The sequence below is a fragment of the Triplophysa rosa genome, linkage group LG2, assembly GCF_024868665.1.
Source record: "Triplophysa rosa linkage group LG2, Trosa_1v2, whole genome shotgun sequence".
Classification (NCBI taxonomy): domain Eukaryota; kingdom Metazoa; phylum Chordata; class Actinopteri; order Cypriniformes; family Nemacheilidae; genus Triplophysa; species Triplophysa rosa.
In genome coordinates this window covers 27,284,162-27,309,970 of record NC_079891.1, presented here as the reverse complement: position 1 = coordinate 27,309,970, position 25,809 = coordinate 27,284,162, and the positions used below count along the sequence as shown (strand labels likewise).

General features: G+C 38.3%; 1 protein-coding gene across 1 annotated transcript; it reads right to left on the bottom strand.

Moving 5' to 3' along the window:
- Positions 1–8,052: 8,052 nt before the first annotated feature.
- Positions 8,053–18,479, bottom strand: LOC130550131 (globoside alpha-1,3-N-acetylgalactosaminyltransferase 1-like). Its single transcript, XM_057327513.1, has 8 exons — positions 18,349–18,479; positions 17,442–17,477; positions 16,992–17,018; positions 16,590–16,631; positions 15,256–15,300; positions 14,773–14,802; positions 14,309–14,443; positions 8,053–9,342 (listed from the first exon to the last, which is right to left on the bottom strand). The coding sequence occupies exons 1-8, from the start codon at positions 18,411–18,413 to the stop codon at positions 8,652–8,654; spliced, it is 1,071 nt and encodes a 356-aa protein (XP_057183496.1). The 5' UTR covers positions 18,414–18,479; the 3' UTR covers positions 8,053–8,651.
- Between the last annotated feature and the right edge of the window lie 7,330 nt (positions 18,480–25,809).

Below are 25,809 nucleotides of genomic sequence, written 5' to 3'. Positions count from 1 at the left end.
ACTATTACAATCAAAGTATTTGTCATTACCCAGACCGATTTTACTTCCAATATCATTTATTAATAAAACAAATGGAAGTGATTTCGCAAGTCAACTGGAAGGTTACATTTGCCAGCATTGCAAAGAACCAACAGGAAAAGAGTGACTGCCCTCAGTGCCCTGTAGTAGCATACAGAATGCAGTAAATTAATGCAGACTTTTTTGCACATAGCACTGGAGATAAAGAGGTTTAAAGTTTGCTAGCACAGGCCAAACAGTAGGAGCACAAGTATAAATTGTCAGTTGTCATCATTAAAAAAAAATTATGCAAAATTTTTAAATTTACAAAAGCTCTTATTTTTAAAACTAACTCTTCCTAAATGTGCTCTGAACATGTTTGCTCAAAATTTGACCATATGGTGGGACTATTGCCATGAAGTGATGTAAACCAGTAAAAAGAATGTATAGTATTTCAATTTTCAAAAGTGCTCTCACACTATATAGACAAAATATTAACCTATAGAATGAGTCTGACACAGAGAAATGAACAATCCACATATGAATCTCAACAATGGTGACAATCAACTGAACAGCTTCATGCTGCAATGCATGCTGGGTACATAGTACAAAACTCATTCATGATTGTTTGTCACCATTGATGAGGTTTGTATGTCAAGTGTCTAACTGTGTCTCAATTGCAAAGAAAGATTTTCTGACAGAGATCTTTCCATTATAACATGATTACATGTTATAATGGAAAGATCTCTGTCAGAAAATCTTTCTTTGCAATTGAGACACTTTACCAAACATATCTTAATAAATCTTAAATGCTATATTATTATTATTTAATGATTGAATTCTTTCAGATGTATCTTCAGTTACTAAGCAAACATAAAGTTGCGGTTCCTGTAAAGTCCCTTTCAGTGTTATTGTATAAGTGTACATTTTAAAGCTACAAGAAAGTCAAAGAGTCCAACCAAAGCAAACACTGATCACCATAATGGTGACTTAAAACATAATTGAACCACTATGAACTAGAGTTAAATCTCAATAAGATCTTACACAGATGACAGAAATAAAGTGAAAGTGGTGTCTGTAATATGTGAAGATGTTATTGATGTTTGTGTTTAATTCTCCTCTGGTGAAATCTTGACAGATTTATTGTGTTCATCTGTTATTTACATTTGTTCATCTAAGACTGTGTGACTTAAGTGCATTAATAGATTCTTTAATAATGTATCTTCAAACAGCCATTGCAGTAGTTTACTGTAAAACACCTACAGTAGCTGGCAACAGTGTTGCCAATATATGACTGTAGAAATGGCAGGTAAGGGCTAACAGTGTATGTGAAATGAGGACATGACTGCAGCTGGCGATGAGGCCCAAACCAGCATGTCCAGTGCAAGAAGGCTTTGACTTTTTAACTCTACTTAACATTATTTTATTTATCCGTTATATTGAAGAGACCTTTTTGAAGGAGTTTGGTTTACTTTGAGCACTTGAGCTTAAATGAGACTTAGGGTGTTTGTAATGATGTAGGTTATGGAGTCGACCATGATTTGTTGCAATTTTGAGGTGTTCAGTCTTATTATGATTTAAGAAAATAAATGCGATTGCTCTCCTCACAAATCAACTGTTTCTAGTTTTTCACTGACATGTCTCTTAAGTGTTGAGGACTAGTGCTTCTTTGAGCCTACATTCAGTATGAGTAAAATACTCAAGTACTGTTAAAATCATATACTCCTAGGGGCAGTTTCCCAGACAGGGGTTATTTTAAGGCAAGATTAAGGCCATGCTAAATTATGAAATTTAAGTAGTTTTTACAAACATGCCTTACAAAAAACATTACTGGTGTGCATTTTGAGACAACACAATGGCACTAATGTTTTTTAAGATGTGTCAGTGCAAGTTGTTTTCAGTTTGGACTAGTTTTGTCACGGTACCAAAATTTCAGTAGTCGGTACCAATACCAGTAAAATTCCACGGTTCTCGGTACCAATTTCGGTACCAAAGCAAAACATCAGTACATGCTAATTGAAAGACAATTTTATTAATAAAGCTCATTGTTAATATAAATGTATAGAAAGCAATGCCATTTTGTATACATGAAGTATAAGTTAATTGTTGCTGAAACTGTTGTGTGCTCACTGGGGTCTTTCATGCTGATGCACATCCTCCTCAGTCTGCTGCTGTATAAGACAAATAGAATAAACTTCAGTAAGTCAACTGACTGAACAAACATGCATATGCAATATTACAACAAACCTCAGTTTTTAATACTGCATTTACACAAGATTACTTACATTAAGGTAACTGTATATTAAAATAATAAATGCAACAGATATATTTTTCTTTAGTTTAAATGTGGCTTTTTAAACCTAATAGAGTTATCCATCCAAGACATACACATTGCTAGTCATACAGTTAGTATGATAGGCCTAAATAAAATAGGTACTGTAAACCCCATCCTGTCCTCCCATTTATTTTACTCCATTACAGTTATAAAAGCATTAAATGGTTAATAAGGACACTTGACTGGATTAGCATTGGCGCTAACAAATTAACACGCAAACAGGGATGTTTATTTTGACGTAACCTTTAACTTAACATATGATACAACATTCATAATGCAAACGCGAACAGAATTTGAAACTTACCGCTTGAACTTGTTAACTTAAATCCGGATGCTTCCTCGTTTCACCACAAAACTCTGTTCGTTTTCTTCGTGAAATGACTTTAATCTGAAGTATTTCTGTGCGCATCTCTTGTGGATCGGAGCCGCGCTTATCCGCTCATCACGTCTTGTTGCGTCTATGAAAAGTTTCCGACTGACAACCTGTCAGACAGAGCATCAGTACCCGGTTGACCCGGTACGTCGGTACTACCGGGTCTTGTGAAAATTAGGTACCGACAACTTTTTTATTTTTAGGTACCGACTTGGACCCGAAGTACCGGTACTTTTGACAACACTAGTTTGGACAGCTCTAACATTTATTTTGGTCTAGGACTAGTCTTAATCCCTGTCTGGGAAACCGCCCCTAAGACTTTTACTGAAGTCATTTTGGAATTGGTGACTTGTAACTTGTAATGGAGTAATTTTCACTGCAAGGTATCTGTACTTTTACTTAAGTATGGTTTTCAGGTACTCTTTACACCTCTGGTCTCCCGGTGGTTTATTTAGCATATTTTGTGAATGCTTGGCTGAAAAAATGTGTCTTTAATCTAGATTTAAATTGGGAGAGTGTGTCTGACCCTCGAATATCGGGAAGGCTTTTCCAGAGTTTAGGTGCTACGTATGAGAAAGCTCCGCCCCCTTCGGTGGATTTAGTTATTCTAGGTGTTATGAAAAGTCCGGAGTTTTGAGATCTTAGAGAGCGTGATGGGTTGTAGTGTGGTAGAAGCTCTGTTATGTAGGTAGGGGCTAAACCGTATGAGGCTTTATAAGTGATTAAAAGAACTTTAAAGTAGAGATGCACCGATTGCAACTTTCTTTGCCGATTCCGATTTTATTACAAGTGAAACCTGCTGATTCCGATTTTTGCCGATTCCGATTTTCTATCCACAAACTATAATTGACAGTATATTGTATATAAAACCATATTAACTTTTCAATTTCATTGAATAAATGATTGAACATTACAATTTCCCCAAATGCAGTTCTCCAAGCTGCATTAAATTACAGAATCTTCTCTTTCCCAAACAACTCTTAAATTGAATAACTCTGTGACTGAAAAGAAGTACAAATAATAAAATATAACTAAACATGTCACTTAATTTACCTTTTTCATTTTTGTACTCATCTCACAAAAGTCTAAGATAACAATAAAATACTTCAACTTTATTCTCGTCTGTTTCCATTTATGAAACTAACATTGCTTTATTTCATTTTTTCTGAAATGTAAAATAAATGGTCTTTAACTTGTGTCTGTAGTATTAAAAGAAGTGGGTTGATTTTTGCTGCAACTTCAATAAAAAAGTTAAAAATCTTATGAGTGAATTCTACTCTAAAGATGTATATGTATTTGCAGTTTTTTGTGTTAGTAAAGAACTCAATCAGATATATATCACATACTGTATATTGGTTGATTTATTCATTTTTTTATATTTTGGATTTTTAAAAACAAGTAGAAGTCGTGTTGAATGTCATTTTACCTAGGTCAAATGACCACAGTTTTAACGTAAGACAAGCAATCAGGTTGAGTGGAATTTACGTTTGTTTTACACAGAGTGAACGACTTCAACATGAGTTTAGCATGTGTCAGAGTTTAGCATGATGCTAATAGCATCACTGCATACATACCCCATGTAGACGGAGCAGCGAGAGATGAACTAAAGTGCACCTTTTTGTCTGTACAGTACATGATGCGTGTGCACGCGCGTGCAGTCAGCGGATATGAGAGATGCGCGTCAGTCAGCAGAGACTCGCGGTCCGCTGGACCCATATGCGAGTATAAACGAGCCGTGAAAGACAGGCTGTGCGCGCGCACGTTTACATGTTTACTTGCGGCTTTGAGTGTACTGACGGCTGTGACGTTCTTGCCCGCATCACGGGCAACAGAAGATCGGCTTGGAATCGGCGAGACGTGAGACTGACCGGCCGGTCACCGGTCGGGCCGATCATACGAAAAACCGGCCGATTCCGATCTCTGGCCGGTCAATCGGTGCACCTCTACTTTAAAGTCAATACGATACTTAATGGGTAACCAGTGAAGGGTTGATAACATTGGGGTTATGTGATCGTATTTTCTGGACCTGGTTAGAACTCTGGCAGCTGCATTCTGAACTAACAAGGTTGTTTATTGATGATGCAGCACAACCACTAAGTAGTGCTTTACAGTAGTCAAATCTTGATGTCACAAATGCATGAATAAGCTTCTCTACGTCAGCAACACATAGAATATTTCCTAATTTGGCAACATTTCTAAAGTGGAAAAAGGCTGTTTTTGTGACATTTGAGATGTGATTTCTAAATGACAGGTTGTTGTCTAATATAACGCCTAGGTCTTTAACTGTATTTGTTGGAGTAACACTGCAACCGTCCAAACAAATTAACAGATTATGACAACTACTTAAAATAAAAAATCAGTAGTTTTAAAGATGTTGAAACAATTGAAAAAATGTTCACATTACATGTTAGATGTTCTTAAATGTCAGGGTGGTACAACCGCAAACATGGGCCTAAGAAGTGAACAAGTAATAACAGTAAACATGATAGTACCTGTGTTAGGTGCTACAACCAATGTACAGTAAATCAAGGAAAACGCTATTTCATCAAACACCTTTTAACACCTTTTAATAGTAATTAAAAACTTTATCAACTTGGTAGCCCAGGCAAAAGCAAATACAGGCATTCAAGTAGAAGTCTGTGCAATGTAAATTAGTTGCAAAATTTAGCAGGTGCATTGAATAAATATTTACAAACATTTGGTTATATCACCTAAGGGCGTAAGTTTGATTTTGATGTGGTGTCTGTAAAGCCGCATTGTCACAAAAGTTTATCGCCATTTACTTGACTCTATTTAAAATAGTAAAAGTATAATTTAGTTAGTATAAATAGTATAATTTGGCTTATAAGATTACATAGGTCAAAAACAATAAATATAGACTCAACGCAGCTATTCTATAAATAGAAACGGATACTTGCAAGCTCTTGCAAGCTCTGTGCTGGACCGATATCCATATGCGCGTGTAGAGATGGAATTGTTCAAAAGGTTTCAGAAAGGCTGTCCTGCAGAAAGTTGCGGGCCTCGTGATCGCATGGCTTAACCACGTGGCAGTAGAAGTCCATTGTTGAATCCCTTTCCCCAGGGGGGGAAGGGCAGTCTCCGAAGAGATGAAGCCGGAAGAGAAGAGAGGACGACAAGACAAGAGAAGGTTTTCAGAGCAGGCTTGATATTTAAACTCATGAGAGGGCATGCCCTCCTGAGTTTGAATCGACCAATCAGAGTTGAGCAGGGAAGAGGTTCTTTGTCCACTCAACAGCTAATTTGCATCTTTATGACCTCCTGGCAACTTTACAAAATATCATTCCCAATTATAACATAATGAAAAGAAAGTGTTCTATGGTCACACAATGTATATATACAAGGAGGAATTGTAAAGACAAACATTTAGATATCAAAAATGGACAGGTTTGAATTGCAACAAGTCATGATTCATTCAGATGGAACGCATACAAACAAAGCCTGAATTAAACTTGTATATCTAACTGTGACAGACTATTTAAAATGGCACGAGCACCAACACACAACCTAGATAGTTAGATATATGTATAGAAAAGGACAGTTTAATCACATAAGTTCCTATTGTCAGGGACATTTCTCTGGTTAGCCTCAGATGTTAAGTTAGAGATGAGACAGAGACTTATCACCAATGCTTTGAAGCATAGGGGTCGTAAATATCCAACAGAGAGACAAAACGTTATCAAAACTCTAAAACCAGACCCCTGGAGCCAGGTTTTTGCTATGGTCTTTTGATGATGATAGCAAAAGAAACCAGGACAAAAGGGAGTGGGGGTTGATGGCTCTTCTTTCAATGACTCCGACCATTTGGCTTATGCTAGATTCTCTACAATATATTTAAGGTTTATTTCAGATAAGCAACTGTTACTGTACATTTCAAGGTAAAAATGAAACTACAGTGATTACGTCTTTTGAGGAATAAGTGTTAATTTTATAATGTTTTTTTACTGAAATAAGACAGTTTTGATGAAATATGCAGCCTTCGAATGCAACCTTTGAAGTGCACAGCCTTCATATTGGGATGCACATAACTTAAGTTTACAACACATCCAGTTAATGTGCGACTGTTATGGAAAAAGACTATCCCTGAATCAATGTGACACAACTTGTCCTGTATCGTTCTGCATAAATCTGTTGGTATAAGAATGCTTTCTTCCTTACCAGTAGCCTACTATGCATAATCATGAACATCACGTCTTGTTCACAGAGCTTTGGCGCTTTGTACAACCAGTGGCACCCCCACAAAGTTGTAATGGGGTGGCCAGAGGAGGCCACAGCAAATGTGGGGGTGGCACACCAAAGAAGGGATTTAGTGTAATGTGTGTTACACTTACTTACTGTTGTTTCTGGTTAATGTAACATGACAATATGTCCCCAGCGCCCCTACCCAAATTGACACCCATGCTACTACCTGACATTTTTTTTGAACCTGTGAATAAATGAATTTACATGTAATGGAATGTTATTCAACAAACAAACCTTGTCTAAAAGCAAAGATGTTCATTATTCTTGTTTGACTCAAAAATATTCATTGCATAATTACATTTGTACCATTTTGCCTCACACGGGGCAGAATTTTAGGGCAGTCGTGGCCTAATGGTTAGAGAGTCGGACTCGTGACCAGAAGGTTGCCGGTTCGATTCCCAGGGCCGGCGGGTAACAACTGAGGTGCCCTTGAGCAAGGCACCTTACCCCTACTTGCTCCCCGGGCGCTGCAGTGATAGCTGCCCACTGCTCCGGGGGTACGTGTGTTCACCACTTGCTGTGCGGGTTAAATGCAGAGGTCACATTTTGTTGCCTTATACTTGTACATGTGCAATGACAATAAAGTTGAATCTAATCTAATTTGTATCCGATTTTAAAATGTTTTAAAGCTGCAGAAAAAATTTAAGAAACAATTTCAAAATAATTTTCTGTTTCTCTGAATTATGTATAGGTACAGTATGTGTTTAGGTAAAGATCATCTTTGCTTCATTTTGTGAACTACTAACTACAGATGCTCTGTATTTGCAAAGAAAACAAGTTCATATTCACTTTTATGCAATACAGCAGTAATAATGTATTTGTACATGTATTTAAGAAAAATTAAAAAATTAATATTTTTTATTTTTATCACAGTTTTCATGTGTCTTGTCATTGTCAGTACTTCACATTTGCTGTTGGATGACTTTGTCATCCAATTCAACAGACACTGGGCTGGAATGGCCACAATACATCTAGAAATGCTGATTTTAAATGAAAATGGTCTCTTAATTTTTTAGACGGCTGTATGTTTCTCCCTTCTGGCAAAAAATGTGTGTGTGTGTTTGTGCGTGCTTCACAAACAGCATATGACTAGACACACAATTTGTATTTTTGGGTACCTATTCCTTTCATTTATTTGTTAAATACACAGATTCACGGAAACAGCATTCAAATATTCCTCCAGTGTCTTTAGGTCATGTAAAAAAACAGAGAGGCTTGTTTGCTCTTATTAAATGCATTTACTTTAAAGAGGTTATACATCCAGATGACCGTATAGAGCAGCTATTATGCTCAGGGGCATGTTGTGCATAAAAACCACAGTAACAGTATATACAGAAAACGATTCATTTCAAAGTATTTACAAAATAACACTGTTCAACAATAAGAAAAGGTAAATGAACAATATTTGGCCGACTATGCTAAAATGCCCGACTTGTTCTCGTACCAAAGCCAACTTAAAAAAAGTGCATAACAGTAGCAATGTTATATATATAAAAAAAAAAAATTCTGTCATCATTTATTCCCTCTCATGTCATTCAAAACCCATGTGGCACACAGAGTTTTGAGAAATATCTCAGTGCTTTTGTGTCCATACAATGAATGTTGTTCAGTGACCAGCGTTAATGAGGGTGAGTATCCGATGACAGAATTTTTATTTTGGTTGAACTGTTCCTTTAAAAGCAGTTCCTACGGGTTTGGGCGAACTGCAGCATAGTTTTTATTAACCTGAGAGAATCGAATGACTTTGACCTCTTTTGTTTTCGCTTTGAAATCCTGCCACAGGTACTCAGGTGAGAGCACCTTACTGGGTTTGTTATAAATGAAGTATTTGTTCAAGTGTGATTCCTCCTGCCACACTGCCTCAATGGATATAGCCGCGTCGGCGTCTAGTTGCTTCCTGCATGTTTTAGCGAGCTGAAGCACGTCTTTAACAAAGCCACCGATCACAGCTCCGCCATAATAATAATCGCCCTCTGCTGAGGGAATAAATGCCTGTGATTTTGGTCTGCGTTCATACGGGAATTGTTCACGTGGTGTTTGATAGTAACCAGGGTGTATAACGCCCACGAGGCGACCCAAAGACTCTGCCCCCCAGTGGCCATAGAACTTTGTATCTACATCCAGGCTGAAAACGTAATCTGCTTCATTGGCCAATTGGCTCTCGATCAGTTTCTCCAGCTTTTCCATCCTGCGCAAGGTGATCTCCTGCCATCTGTTAGAACTAGGGACTTTTAATACTGTTAGGTAACGTTCAGTGCCAAGCTTGACTACAGGAACATCTTCGGGTTTATCTGTGAATATGTAATAACTCACACGGAATCCGACAAAGTACTGCTGCTCTGCTGACTCCAGGAATGTTTTGAGAAACTGCGTGTATCTGAAAATCAGAGATGAAAAGCATTCAGGGAAAACCATATAGAGAACTAAAATGAAGTTTAATTTACTAATTTAATTTATTGAACATATGTTACCCTGGACAACAAAACCATTCTATGGGTCAATTTTTCGAAATTAAGATTTTTATATCTTGCGGAGATACAGCCATTTAAAACTCTGAGATCTGAGGGTGCATAAAAATCTAAATATTGAGAAAATTGCCTTTGAAGTTGTTAATCAGAGGCACTGTAGCAGGCCTGTGGACACTTCACACCAGGGCCGGCTCCAGGCATGGGCAGGGGTGGGCTGAGCCCACCTAAACGTCTGTCTTGCCCACCCAATGAGAATAAAAAAACAACACCAATAATTGCAGTATTTTCTATTGGTTGAAAGCACGTCACTCTTCACTCACAGAGTGGCTTTAGTTTGTAACAGAGATGCTGGTGGAAGCAAAATGATGTGCAAAGGAATTTTAGGCGCACTGCACGCTTGCTTTGAGGTTACTATAAACAGCATGTAAAATTAATTGTGCAGTAAAATCAGATTCATTTATTATAACAGGAGTTCTGTGGGGTCTTATTTTGTGAAGGAGAAGTAGATGCGTAACGCAAGCGGTAACATTAACAAACAGCTATTATTTGCTTGCAATATAGGCTAGATTTTAACCTGTCGACCGTCAGGAATGATTGAAAGATCCAGCTTTAAATAAATTTGTCTCCCTCCATCTCAAACACCCCAATTCATGCTGAAGGTGGTAGCGAAACATTGTGCAAACGAGTTTAGTTTAGGCGCACTGCGTGCTCACGGACCTCATAAACAACAGCAGATATGATGTAAAGTTCACTGTGCAGTGTAATCTGTCATGGTTCTGCCTCTTCTTGTCATGTCTTTCTTGGTCTTGTGGCAGAACCATGGCAGAGCCTCTTGTTTTGTGTGGAGAGAAACATATTATTGTCGGTCACAACATAATATGCGTTCTCTCCGGTCTTGTCTTTGGCCCCACCCCTCTCGTTTCCTCTTTAGCTTTCCATTAGTGTTTCATTCCCCACACCTGCCTAGTGTTAATTATCCCCTTGTTAGTCTCCCTATATACTGTAATGCCCTTATGTCTATTGTCCTGTGCTTGTTCATACTGCTTGTATCCTGATGGGTTCTTCCCTAAAGGATTTCTTGTCAAGTTCCTGTTTCCTGACCCGTGAGTTTTAGTCCAGTCTATAGTTAGTGTCAACCCTTGTCATATGTTGTCTTAGTCTAGTGTACTCTAGTTAGTGTTCCTGTCTTGTTGTCATGGCTCTGCTTCCTTAGTCATGTTTTTCTTGGTCCTGTAGCAGAGCCATGACAAAGTCTTTGGTTATGTGTGGAGAGAAACATATTATTGTCCGTTTGACAATAATATACGTTCTCTCCAGTGTCTTGTCATTGACCCCATTCCTCTCGTTTCCTCGTTATCTTTCCCTGAGTGTTTAATGTCCCACACCTGCCCCATGTCGTTATCCCTCGTTTGTCTTCCCTATATATACCCTCTTGTTTCTTTGTCCTGTGCTCTTGTATTGCGTGTACTATGTTGTGTATGCATTGCGTTTGTGCTCATGTTCCTGTGTACCTTGGTTCCTGTTCCGTGCCTTGTTTTGTGACGTTGTGTCGTAAGTCTGTTTTGTTATTTTCTAGTTTTGCCCCATCGTGGGAAGTTTTTGTTAGTGTTCTTGTTTTGTTACAGTGTCCGCCTTTTCCCCCTCGTGGGTGTTTTGTTTTGTTCCTTTGTTTTGTTAAATAAGGTGTTTTGTTGACCCCTTCACTGCCGTTGCCTGCGCTTGGGTTCTTCCTGTCATCCTGACAGAATACACGAGCCACCACGAACCCAGCAGGCATGGAGTCGGACGAGGCGTACAGGAGCCGCCAGGCTCACGTCCTGTTCGGCTTCCGCCAGAGGGGGACCCCTTGAAGGACTTCGCCATGGACTTCCTGTCCACCGCGCGCTACTCGGGGTTCACCAGGCAGAGTTGAAGGTAATCTTCAACAGCTGCCTTGATGAACCCTTCGAGCCAGCTGAGATGCGCCGGTTGAGACACCTGGGCTTCGCGGACCAGGTCGAACTCGCGAAGAATCGTGAGGAGCCCAGGGGAATGTCCATGGCGGAGCCTCTCACGGGACTGGCGGCTATCCCGAGGATGGTCCCTTGCAGATCGGGGTTGTGGGCATCGCCACGCCATCCCCCTCACTCTCGGCAGCCTCTCCACCGTCCACCAGCTGTGGGCAAGCGGGGGAGGCGAGCGTCCTTGGGAACCACCTCCGAGGAGTCCCAGCCGGAGCCAGCCGTTCCGTATACCTCCTTCCATCACCCGACCACCAGCCGGGTGGCTAGGCGGAAGAAGAAGAGGCAACGGCGGGCAGCGTGGACTCCAACCGGCTCGGTGCAGCCGCGCAGTCTGGTCCAGCCGAGTCCAGCGTGTCCAGTCCTGTGTCCAGTCCGGTGCAGCCGGCATCCAGTCCGGTGCAGCCGGCGTCCAGTCCGGTGCAGCCGGCCTCCAGTCCGGTGTCAGCCGGCCTCCAGTCCGGTGCAGCCGGCCTCCAGTCCGGTGCAGCCGGCCTCCAGTCCGGTGCAGCCGGCCTCCAGTCCGGTGCAGCAGCCAGCGTCCAGTCCGGTGCAGCCGGTCCAGTCCGGTGCAGCCGGCTCCAGCCGGCGTCCAGTCTTGTGTCCAGTCCTGTGTCCAGTCTTGTGTCAGTCTTGTGTCCAGTCCTTGTCAGTCTGTGTCCAGTCTGTGTCCAGTCCTGTGTCCAGTCTGTGTGTCCAGTCCGGTGATCCAGCCGGCGTCCAGTCCGGTGATCCAGCCGGCGTCCAGTCCGGTGATCCAGCCGGCTCCAGTCCGGGTCAGCCTGTCCAGCCGGCCTTCCAGCCGGCCTTCCGGCCTTGTTGTCTTTGTCTCGGTCTGCCTTGTCTTGTCCGTCTACCCCTTGGTGAGCACCTGGAGGTGCTCATTAAAGGGGGGGCTTCTGTCATGGCTCTGCTTCCTTAGTCATGTTTTTCTTGGTCCTGTAGCAGAGCCATGACAAAGTCTTTGGTTATGTGTGGAGAGAAACATATTATTGTCCGTTTGACAATAATATACGTTCTCTCCAGTGTCTTGTCATTGACCCCATTCCTCTCGTTTCCTCGTTATCTTTCCCTGAGTGTTTAATGTCCCACACCTGCCCCATGTCGTTATCCCTCGTTTGTCTTCCCTATATATACCCTCTTGTTTCTTTGTCCTGTGCTCTTGTATTGCGTGTACTATGTTGTGTATGCATTGCGTTTGTGCTCATGTTCCTGTGTACCTTGGTTCCTGTTCCGTGCCTTGTTTTGTGACGTTGTGTCGTAAGTCTGTTTTGTTATTTTCTAGTTTTGCCCCATCGTGGGAAGTTTTTGTTAGTGTTCTTGTTTTGTTACAGTGTCCGCCTTTTCCCCCTCGTGGGTGTTTTGTTTTGTTCCTTTGTTTTGTTAAATAAGGTGTTTTGTTGACCCCTTCACTGCCGTTGCCTGCGCTTGGGTTCTTCCTGTCTATCCTTGACACTTGTCTGTGTATTATACTCCCCTGTATTATACTCCCCCCACCTCGTGGGTTTTTGCTTTGTTTTTGTTATAATGAAACCTTTGTTTCGTGTAAGCTGCCTGCGCTTGGGTTCTTCCCTTCCCCTTTTGTGACAGTAATCAGATTCATTCATTAAACCGGGAGTTTCTTTCGAAATTAAACAGTAGTCAGCGATCGTTCAGTGATGAGGAATGTTCTTAGCCCGCTTTCTTATAGGGTTCTATTTATGTCCAGTTTACACAACCTCTTTATTAATGCGTAAAACATCAATAAAATTAAACGCACACAATTACCATATAAAGGGCAATAATCAACAATAATTATTTTTGTTTTAATCTTGCAGTCTTCTGTAATGAATGTCTGTTTTATATATTTATAACATCATAAATAATTTAAATCCTGCATGTATTGAAGTCATATATTGCAGTGTTTGTTGAAAGGCACCCAACAGCAATATGAAAGACTGAGAGTATGATAATAAACTCATTTAAAAAAGCAGGGTTATTTCATAAAACATATTTTTTACTTATTCTTAAGACATGTACAAATATTAGTTTTGTGTTGTTTAAAACTAAATATGAACTTGTTTTGTTTTTTTGCGATGTTTCAGTTTTAAAAACGCAGATCATCTTTTCTGTTGTTTTCTCCAGTTCTTTTTCGGCAAATAAATGCAAATAAAAACATTTTTATATGAAATGAGGGAAATGTTGTCAGACGTTCACAGAAATAAACAAAAATGATAATTTTACCAAAACACATTCTTATCTTATCAGAATTTTTGTTTTTTTAATGGTTTCTTAATTTTTTCTGGTTGGGGTATATGCCCATCCAGGATACCTGCTAGCCCACCCTTCTGCACCTCGCTTACATAGCGGAAGGGAGGCGGGGCTATCAGACGCTGCTCGAGCAAAACTCTCCTGCAGAGTGATGATGACTAAAGTAATGCTGGGCCAAACAATAAGTTGTTTTTATTCACACGCATTGTGCCGTACGATAACGTCATTTGTGCTCGTCTGGGAAACCGATATACTTCCGGCTAGTATAAAACAGTATTTAGTATTCCATTTGGGACGATACTACCCTTCCAAAATTCATACACTACGTGATTGAGTGCATAGTAGTGCAAAGTTTAAGTGCGTAGTACGTCATTTGGGACACAGCTAAAGTTTTGACATATTTAGGGTAGGAAATTTACAAAATATCTTCATGAAACATGATCTTTCCTTAATATCCTAATGATTTTTGGCATAAAATAAAAATCGACAGTTTTGACCCATACAATGAATTTTTGGCTTTACTAAAAATGTCCCCGTGCTACTTTAGACTGGTTCTGTGATCCAGGGTCACATATAGACCTTCGGGAAGTTCTGGAAACCATAAAGATCAGAGATAAGAACTCACTTTCCAAGAGCGAAGACTGTAGTAGCTATGGTGATGTTTTGTTGCTTGTAGATAGAATCAATTAGCTGGGGATCGAAAGTTCCTTCCCATACAATTGGGGCCAACCATGGTGTCAAGGTAACAATGCCCCCTGTGCTGTTTTAAATGAAGAAATTCACACATGTTTTGTTCAATGAAATTCAAAATGCATGTGAAAACTGAAAAAAAATAATCGGTTGCACTTTATTTTACAGTGCCCGTGTTACAGTGTAATTATACATTTAAATACTGAGTAATAAAAATGAGCTATTTGTACTTACTATAGGGTTAGGATTTGGTTCAGGGTTAGTTACATGTTATTATGCATAATTTATAGTAGCCTAAATACTAAATACATGTAGCCTAACATGTGTAACAAGGGCACCGTAAAATAAAATGTTACCTAATCAAACAGATTTGTGCTAAACAAGCATTTGTATACTTACCCCACCACAATGGGCTGTTTGTAAAAGAGCCTACAGAATAAAAAATAAAGTTAAAAATGTGACCCTGCCTGCAATGTCATTTTTATCGTTTCCGACATAAAATCATTCTAAATTACGTAAAAACATTCTGTGAAAATATAATATTGACATCCACAAAACACATCCCCAGCTGTTCCCATAATTCAAATAGCTAAATAAACACACTGAAACTTTTTTTTGTTTGATTTGTTTTGTGAGGGTGTGCGTGCGTGTGTTGTTTTTGGAAACCCTACAATGTAGCGAACAAATGTCCCCACAAAGATAGTAATACCGGTAATTTTGTACTTTGTGGGGACATTTTTGGTCCCCATGAGAAAAACTGCTTATAAATCAAACTAAGTGATTGTAGAATGTAATATGCAGTTTATACAGCATAAAAATCATTATGTCTATTGAAAGTCCCCATAAAACATGAAATCCTAACGTGTGCATGTGAGCTCTCACCCTTGTGGCGAGTACAAATTGACGTCCTGCTGCATGTTTGTACTGCTAACAAAAAGTACAGCATTTCAATGGAACAGCACAATAATTAATAATCATCATATATAACATGTTGTCAACACAACCTCTGTATGACCAGCGGTTCTCATGAGAAATAAATGCCTTTGTAAACATACTAAATGGTAGGGATGGGCATTTTGATCATATTTCATTTCGAGTACTGGACAGGTTTGAAAAACGAGTACTCGATTAATTGGGGGCGGGGCGTATCCCCCATATCATGGTGACGATGAAAAGATTTTAATTACAACACTGATACGAAAATTTATGTTAATAAAACTATAAGATTGAGTAAATAATTAAATCGACACTGTTAGATTATTAAAAATTCACTATCAATGTCTTTGAAAATAAAGTAAATATTTAAAAGAAATATCAGCGTGAGATGAAACGTCATCTCTGCACTGTCACATTTCTGTCTGTCAGTGTCTGACGGTAAAGTCTCTTATGCTCGTCTGACATGTCTGTCTGATAGTAGTGGTCTCACCTGACATTTTGTGTCCAAATACACTGGTGCGGAGCGGGGTGAGCGTTTTTAATCCATTCTTATGAACTTCAGCGCACGTTCACGTGGCGCTCGCGGAGAAGAGGAATGCTAATGCTCGCTTTGCTCCGCGATCGCAACGCGAGCTCAGCTTCCATGGGAATGGATTGAAAACGCTCGTGAATACATCACTAACCCATTATAAACAGAAATTCTGTGCCCACTGGATGCAGCGCAAAGAGACGCAACAAACGTCCGGTTTCTTTTTGCTTTCGCAATGTTGCATCGCACCGCTCGCGTGCGGTGTATCGTTAGGCAGAGTGTAAGATGATAACGGATCAAACTTGTAGTAGATTTGTATGTTTTGTATGCTGCTTGGCGCTGCACATTTTGCACTTGACTATTTTCATCAGGTTAAAAATCAAAAACTGTCCTGACTGTTATAAAGGTTTAAATATCAGTTGCTCTGTATGAGGTTTAGGGTCGTCTCTGAACTATTGCATCTATAAGGTCTTCACTAATGGCTATAAAGGTCTGTGTGTTGCCATGTTATTTGAGATAGCTAATTGTATTTGCTTTGGAGAGTCCAAAAGTATTCTTCACAATAAATGTATGAATGAGTGTTTGTGTCTGGGCTATGGTGTAATACCGCCGGAAAGTGTGTGTTAATGCTTATGTATATGTACAGAATGTGCGTATTGGTCGTGGCAGTATGTGGGACATGATCTGAAAACAGATAAAACATGTTGAAACACAAAGGCATAATTCAGAGAGAGATAGAATTGTAACTTACACTAGTGTGGTTATCTTAGTGATTCCCAGGTAACCCTCTGTTCTAATAAATCAATCAAAAAAAAAAAAATCATTTGTGTGTAAATGGATGTATTTGTGTGTTTACAATCCATGTACCGTTTTCAAACTGGGGTTTGTGGCATTTTATGAAATATAGAAATGTATCATATATTTTATGCAATCAAATATCAGAAAAATAAGCCCACCAACCAAAAGAATTGATGTTTCAGCATTGTATAACTGAATATGTTATTGGTTTAAATAAAAATTTTAAAGTTTAAGATTATAAATCTTTATGGGGGGGAGGCGCAAAGCGATGCACCCTACACAAAGGGGGCCTCACAACGAAAAAGTTTGAGAACCACTGCTTTAGACTTTGACTATAAGCAGTGGCAGTACTTACTTGAGGCACTCGTTTTGCCCTCTGTATCTGAAAGCAGATAAGATTAAAGTTAAGTAAAAAGTTAGTTAAGTGCACCACATGCTCAAAGTTGGGTTTAATGATGTCTATTCAAAATGAGGGTCTCTTATATTTTTTATTTATGAAATGTGTATGAACTGCCTTTTATATTTTCAGATTGGTTGAATTAAATTCAGTACTTTAAACTTTATAGCTCACGAAGCTTAAAAAAAGAATGATTCTTTTTATTATTTATAGATTTCAAGACCACTCCCCCCTGCTGGCCATTTGTTAGATAAAGAGTAATCTGACTGAGCCAAAGAAGAGCCAAACAATTTAAACTATTCTGGTAAATTGGCCTACAAATGACATTTTGACAGATATTGTCGTGGAAAACAGACCACTATTTGGAGTAATATTATTAATAAAGGGAAGTGGTTACGGGAAACTTACTTTTCCCAGGTAGAGGTATAGCCCACATAAATGAGCCTGTGGAGAAAAACAACCTTAAATTAATGAACCTGTGTAAAATGGGTGGTTTGAGCATACCATCTTTTGTTTACATCTGGGCCGGGTTGCATAAACTGATTAGACGAGTCTTACAAGTGTTTTTTTTTCAAGACGGGTCAGTTAAATAAAAATGTAGATTAGTCTTATTAAAATCTAAAAAACTAGACTGATTAGTCTATAGTAGACTAATTGCTAGTCAGTGAGACTAGCTGTTAAGACACCAGATCAGATATTGAAAGGTCTTCTAAGCTCTTTTAATGAAACTTTCTATTTCACATAATAGACAAATACAGTAATCACTGACTGAACATGTATGGGTACATGAGTATGTTTTATTTTGGCAATTAAGAGCTTGACAAGGGTCAAAACCATGTCAAACCAGGAACGTGGAAGTTCTCATTTAACACAGAAATAAAACGGCACGAAATGCTAAAGGCATACATGTACGTGATAACAGTGTTGAAAATGAACCACAAAATCTAAATTCCTTAGCTTTGACTTACTGTCACAGTGCCAACAATATTCTACACTTGCTATTTAAACATTTTTCTTTATAAAAATAAATGTAAATATTGGTATAAATATTATTTAAAAAATAATAGGTTCAGGTTTAGGTTCAATTCACATTCTCTTTAACTGATCCCATGTAGTTTTTATGATAAACTGCATTGAGGTACTGAAATATATACAATAACTTTATCTTTACACATTTTACAACTCACGCAGCAGATCAAAGTCCTCTGAGAGACACTATTTACAACAACACAGAACCGTACAGAAACGATGACACAAAAGCTAAGGCAAAGTACAAAACAGTAAACCTAAATACTTCAAAAGATCAATTACATACCCACTTAGTATCATGCCAAGCAACACAAAAAGAAAGGAATGAATATTTTGAGCTGATCGGATCATTTCTGTAAGCCTTGTGTCCTGATTCACATTGAGGTCTGAACTGGATAGTGAGATGCAGTAAGAGGAGAATGAATGTGAGATACTCCCTTTTATGGAAGGAGGAGTGTGTTGCCATAGTGTCACTCAGGTAATGATGCCCATAAGCTACTCTGAGACTCAACCATCCAATCAAATTAGCCCTAGCACTCCAATGGCCAATGACTGATCAGAAAAATGCAGGACATTATAATAATCCCGGACTGCACTCTTGATCTGCAAAACAGGGGCATGTTCAAACTATTACCGGTGCGCACACATTTCCTGGAAACTATGTGCAATGGTGTGCAAGGAGGTTTGAGAGACGTTTTCTCTTGTTTGGTGGGCTTGTCAAAAATGTCAGCCCATTCAGTAGCAACATGTATTTAACCCACACAGTATTAAAGACACAGCTCGCACAATGGGTCCAAGTAAAGTAGTTTACAAATGTGTCCCCTGCAGCTCGGTATATGCAACAATTGAAGATATTAGAAGATGTGTATTTTGCAGTATTAAACACGTATTTATACAGATTTCATCAGGCTCCGAAAATTCTTCAAAAAGAACACAAAGAATGGCCTTCTCAGCTGCCTAGTTGCAACTCTTGCATCATCAGAACAAGGTGTTCAACGCACCACCGGTTCTGTTTAAAAAACGTTTTGTCAGGGCTGAACGCAGCCCTGGTCACACAAACATTTAAAAGGTAAAAAGATCATAGAGGTTATAAACAGAACAGACTGTCACGACTTAGCAGAAGAACCCAATTGCAAGCAGGCGGGGTTGAAGGGGTTAACAGAGAACTTTATTAAATCAAAACAAAACACCCACGAGGGGGTAACAAAGACAGGACTAAAAATGAAACAGAAACTATGAACTAAGGCACAAAAAGGAGGAATACAAAACAAAACACTTCCCACTATGGGGCAAAAGTCTAACAAAATAAACTCGACACAACGTCTTAAAAACACGGAGGAGAAAAATAAGGCAGGACACCAAACTCACAGATGACAAACAGGCAAGGAACAGGATCTCGGACAAGAGCACGACCACGGTACAGGCACCAAACACATACATAATACAAGAGCACAGGACAACGAAACAAGAGGGTATATATAGGGAGAGACAAACGAGGGATAATTACATGGGGTAGGTGTGGGACATTAAACACTCAGGGAAGGATAACGAGGAAACGAGATGGCGGGAACAGAGAGAGACACTGGAAAAACACATGAGAGGTAAAAACATAAACATCTCATGGCCTTCCCACATAAAACCCAAGGACTCTGCCCCGATCCCACCACACGACTAGAATTTCATAAACAAGACGGTGGGACCGTGACACAGACTGAAAACTGTCTGCCCGTTTTAGCATGATAATGAAACACACCTCAGGGTTGGGAAAGAACTATACAAAATCGAAATTAGTAAAAAAATGGCATTTATAAATCCAAACATAATGAAAACACATTTTGATCTCATTTCATTTTTACAGATGGATTAACCTGTACACATGAATCATAGATCACACAACATACACGCCTTACATTGGATAAATAACTGCGTTATGTGAACACACACATACAATGTTTACACATACATGTCAATGTGAGGTATAGTCTTCAATGTCACAGGCAAACAAAACCTGCTGAATAAATTGATTTCAAACATCAGTGAAAAAAGGGAGTGTCAAGGGTCATTAAAAAGAAAAGAAGAAAAGAAAACTAATAAACAAATAGAAAAGAATAGACTAATAAAAGATAAAAGAAAAGGACTGCAGCCCACACTAGACTCTATCTGTCCCACTGTGCACTCAAAAAAAAAAGAACTGTCGCTGTTGTTAGTTTTACTAAACCCATCCTTGTTCACAGTACATAAAGAATGCAAGTAACTGAATTAACCATGTTATATACTAAAAATTTAGTACTGTCGGCTTTACTTAAGTGTTTGACTGGTCAACTTAACATTGTTGAGTAAAACGCAAAACCCTATAATATTGGACCTATTGTTGAGTTTACGTAATATAAACAAGTTAATTCAACACAACTGGTTGAGGGGGATTTTCAGTTCCCAGCATGCTTTGCATAAGACTGCATTTAGGCAGTACATTTCTAAATTTTGTGTTATTTTAAGTGTTTTTCAGTAAAGAGAAAGACTTGTTTGTGCTTAATGTTAATTTATTTTGAGGTTTAGGGTTACCATTGTTTAGAAGAGTGGTACATGTGCTTAGGCTGTGAGAGGTTAAAGCACTCATGATGTCTATAGCATCATTCAATGAGCATTAACTGTGCTAATGCCAGTACTGAGATGCCTCTCATCTGATTTGTTCATTGTGTTTTGACTTACATGCAGTAAGTCTGTATATAATTTATGTATGACAACAAAAAGTACCATTGAGAAGGATAAATATTGAGTTTAATTAACTTAAAATTACTGGTACTGAATGAATCTGAATGGTTTGGATTTACTCAAAAAAACATTTGTCAACTTTACTTAAATTTCTTTAAAAACTAAATTGTTAATTGTAGAAACTACTCAACATATTTGCGTGGAACCACTTGACACTACTTTTTATGTAAATCCAACAAATCAATTTTTTGAGTGTGGTGACATAAAATTAGTAAAACATAAAAAAAGTAAAGAGGAAACAAGCTTTAGCACAGGTGTGGCTCAATGAATGTCCTATAAATCCCCACATAAAAGAGACTGGAAAAAAACCAACATTAGCAATCTCATGTCAATCTATTGCACAGCTGTTTGAAGTTGAAATTTTCCTGCATCGCTTGTGTTGTCCTACTGCCTGTGTCAACACAGGCTTCCTGGTTAATAAGACAATATTCTAAACTCATCTCAGTTAGCAAATACATATCCTGACATATAAAAGCCCCTCCTTCAACACAACCTAGTTTCTTCCTGGCTTTTGTAGTCCAAATTAAAATGTATTTTTTATATATTTTTGAAGAGTATATACGTAGAATTCATTCTATTCATTATATGTAATATATATTATATTATATAATGTGGACTACTGGAGGCTATAACATTAGCATAACTTCACAGTAGTTAGCAGCTAGCTAAATCAGCTAGCTAGAGAGATGCTACAGAAATGGAATCTGGGAAACGTATTGTTGCTTGCTGTTGCTTAAATTTTAGTTGATTTTTTGCAATGTTAAACAAATGTTAAACCATTTTAATAGAGTTTTAAATAAATTTTAATGAATTAACTCAGTAGATCGTTAATCCTGTGTAAAGATAGAAATTAGTTATTCCTGATATTGGAATATACATTTTCTTATTGAGATTTCTGTACTTGTCATTTTTTTTCACAATGTTTATAAAAAATTGGTGATAGTGTTTTCGCATGCATAAAGTAAGGTGATATAGGATAGGCTTTTTTAGGCCTAATACATATGTCCCAGATTACAAAGTGACCAGTCCCAGATTATCAAATTCAGGCGGAATATTTTTTGGCACAAAAACACTAATAGGTGTCTGGGTATAATATCTACATTCTTTCTTCTGGTGTGGTTAGAAAACATCTTAGGGATGTCAGAAAAGTCTAATGTGTTGATCTAATGTGTTAGATAGATATCAAATAAATCGCAGAAGTAAAAATTTCAAAAAATGTCCCAGATTACCCGAATAGCATAATCATCATAACTTCCTTTTTAAATGTCCTCCCACACATACTGTACTGTACACACAACACGCACAATAGCTCCTTTGTGATGTGAACTATCCATTACACAATGTGATTGGCTCAATAATGTGCATCATTCAGTTGTATAAACTAAAAAGAGATCAAAATGATACTTTATGCAGCAAAATTACATAAATACAATTTAAAAAGCCATATCGCTGATGTCCATCTACTGTCCTTTCTATTTTTTGACATAAATCATTATTATTAGTCACAGTTTATGTTTGTCACTGGGTTTTGCAAATATTTATAAAGTATCAAAAAAGTGCTCATCAACTTTGACAACATGGTATTTATTTATAAAAAAAACAGCGAATTTGGACATGTAAGGTTTAAGAAGGACATCGATGATATGCATGTTTAATGTCACAAAAGGCAAGTATGTCACAAGGTGATAAAATGTGTACAAAAATGTGTATGAACATGTAATTTAGTCACTAAAGTCTCGGCCTCATAGTAAACAGAACAACTGATAAAATGCACCATCTCTCTGTGTCAGTTTCCTTGATTTGAATAAATACAAATCATTTTTTGAGGGGTCTCACTGCAGTTTAGGCCATTAGTCACACATTATCTTGCACTTTTTATTTTTTTGCTCTCACCTAGAAAAACATATTTTCTCAATTATTTTACAACTTTTCTAAAAACAGTTTGGTGTGACTCTTGTTGTGGTATCAGAAAAGCTGACACTAAGATCTGACAAACTTTAAAGCAAAGACCATCTGTCATGTTTCAAATACACACATATAGCTGCCACATACACAAAAATATTTAATCTACCGTTTGTGATTAAATATTGTGTTACATACCCAGTTAGACACATACCAACCAACACAAAGATGAAGAAATATACGTTCGGATGCCGCTTCATCATTCCTGTAAAAGATATCGTGTACTACTGCTCCACTGAATGTCAAAGATGAAACAAGGTAGTTGCAATAACAGAGAAATGTTATCTAAATTCTAGCTTGTCCCAGAAAACTGAAGATGTTCATATATAGCATCACTGTTTGAATGCAATGCAGTCACTGTGGGGGTGGTCACATTCAAAGAGAGCAGAACCACAGACGTTTCCACAATATTTAGCCTACCTTGGCTTGCAAAGCATGTCATTCGAGCTGACGTATTATGTTCTCCTGGACGAACCTGGATTTAGTGACCTTTCACAGTGGCTTATCGCAATCATTCAGGTTTGTGATTCCAGCAAATGTATCACCACTGGTCAAGACTGAATTACAGTTCATTTGACTAACACCAGCTTTGGTCCATATTCAGTGTAAATGTAATGATTTTTAACAATGATTGTCCAACTAAACAGTCTATATTCTGTCAAACTCTATGATGCATTCAGTTGAGGGTATGCAGATATGCACCCCACCCCAGGTCACTTTGTTAACCAATATCCCAATGTGTTTGCATAAACTCATTATACCAACACAAATAAACTCACACTAAAAGCTGATTGGGTAGAAAAGAAACCAATGATAGCACAGTAGTTTTTCGTATTACCATTTCATTGTCCTGCTTTACAATCCTGCTTGTTAAAACAGTAACTCTGACATTCTTGTTTAATATCTTCACTTTGAAAAAAATGTATGTACTCTTATGTCAGTTGTTAACATTCTTCCAAATTACTTTCTTTGTGTTCAACCTTACAAAGAAATTTATAGTAAATTTATAATATATAATTATTATATATAATTATTATAAATATATAGTTATTATAATTTTAAGTGTCCGATTATTATAGTGCAAATACATTTAAGTACCGAGTAATAATAATTAAAGGGGTCATATGACATGGCTAAAATGAATATTATCGTTTGATTTAGATGTAATGCAATGTGTATACACGATTTAAGGTTCAAAAACGCTGTATTTTCCACATACCGTGCTTGTTTGTATCTCCTCTTTGCCCCGCCTCTCTGAAACGTGCGGATTTTTAACAAAGCTCATCGCTCTGAAAAGTGAGGTGTGCTATGATTGGCCAGTTAACCAGTGCATAGTGATTGGTCGAATACTGCAAGCATGTGACGGAAATGTAACGCCTCTTACCATATTTGGAACATCAGGTTCCAAAGCAATTGTACTGACAGTCATGACTTGTGTATACATTTGGGCGGTCTTACTCAACTCATACCACGAACTGACATAGATTTGTGGGGGTGTGGTTACACGAGGCGTTTCAGGCAGGTCTTTAACTACTTGTACTTACTATAGGGTTAGGGTGTGGTTTAGGGTAAGATACATGTAGTTATGCATAACTATATAGTAAATACTATAGTAAATACATGTAACGTGTAACAAGGGCACCATAAAATAAAGTGTTACCTGTGCTTCTAATTTTATTGCAACAGTTATTGCAGGGCCCTTTTCTATTCCAACATGACAATGTCTCTTTGTATAAGGCAAGTTTCAGAAAGAAATCATTCATTCAGTCAATGTGGAAGAACGTGATTGGCTGGCATAAAGCCAAGTCCTAAATCTAGCTGAACACCTTTGGTGTAACATTCAATGCAAACAAAGTGAAAAACTCATCACCCAACACCAATGACTTGTGCACAGGAGTAGTCATGTTGGGACAGAAAAGGCAAAACTGTTCAAAAATGCATTTTGACAAATGCCATTGTGAAGAATTTTGTTACCATCTCTGTTGCGACAGTTTTGGAACAGCCTTTTTTTTCTGTTCCAAAGTTGTTCAGCTGGGTTCATGTCTGGGATTTATGCAGACCAGTCAAGTTCTTCCACATTGACTGAATCAATCATTTCTGATTCATTGTCATGTTGGGATATAAAGGATTTGTATACTCACGGAAATTACTTAAGTAGTCAAACCTGTTCATTAGTAGGTGGTGTCCCTATAATTTAGTCCATATAGTGTATCTTCTTTTATGTATTTCAATGCTCATTTAGTCCCATTTTTAAAAAATGTCATCTTAAGGCCCCCTTGGAAGTCAGCTGGGGCTCCCTTGTGGACCACACCCCACAAACCCCCCATGATGAGAACCACACCCCAACCCCAACCCCCCCTCCCCGATGAGAACCACCCTGAACTAATAATTATCACTAACGAGGAAACAAGAGGGGCAGGAACAATGACTAGACCTGGAGAGACCATATAGAAGGCCAGAAGGGTCAAAATGCCTTTCTCCACATGAAACAAGAGGTTCTGCCATGGCTCTGCCACAAGATCAAGAAAAGCAAGACAAGATGGGGCAGAACCATGACAGATAAACTTGTCAGATAATTGATTGATATGTCACTCTGGTAATACTATCAATATAAATACAGTAGAACAACCCATGCAGTGACAGACAGACTATGACCAATTTACAGTAAATATTTAGAGAGGACTAGAGATCTCTGTTCAATGAAACATGTATAGAACTGCATCCTTCATATGGCAGTATGACCCTATTGTTTTTTTTCCACTTGTGGATCATTGTTATTGGGCTACATTTGTTCTCACAATTCTCACTTCACAGACTCAGCAGGCATGCTTGATGATGCATTAAGCGGAAGAAAGCTAATAAGCTTGATAGCCTCCCTTGATAATAATTCTGTATGTGAAAGGTAACAAATCACTCGGCTGCCACATTTAATAGTGATGTATCTGATCTCATCCCCAGCATTTAATTTCTACTTTATCATCTACATCCTGGGCTGGGAAACAGACTTATTTAA

Coding starts and splice junctions, on each gene's coding strand:
- LOC130550131 (XM_057327513.1), bottom strand. CDS start 18,413: ATGATCCGATCAGCTCAAAATATTCATTCCTTTCTTTTTGTGTTGCTT. Junction 17,478..18,348: donor CTTGGCATGATACTAAGTGG/GTATGTAATTGA, acceptor TTTTCTCCACAG/GCTCATTTATGTGGGCTATA. Junction 17,019..17,441: donor TATACCTCTACCTGGGAAAA/GTAAGTTTCCCG, acceptor ATCTGCTTTCAG/ATACAGAGGGCAAAACGAGT.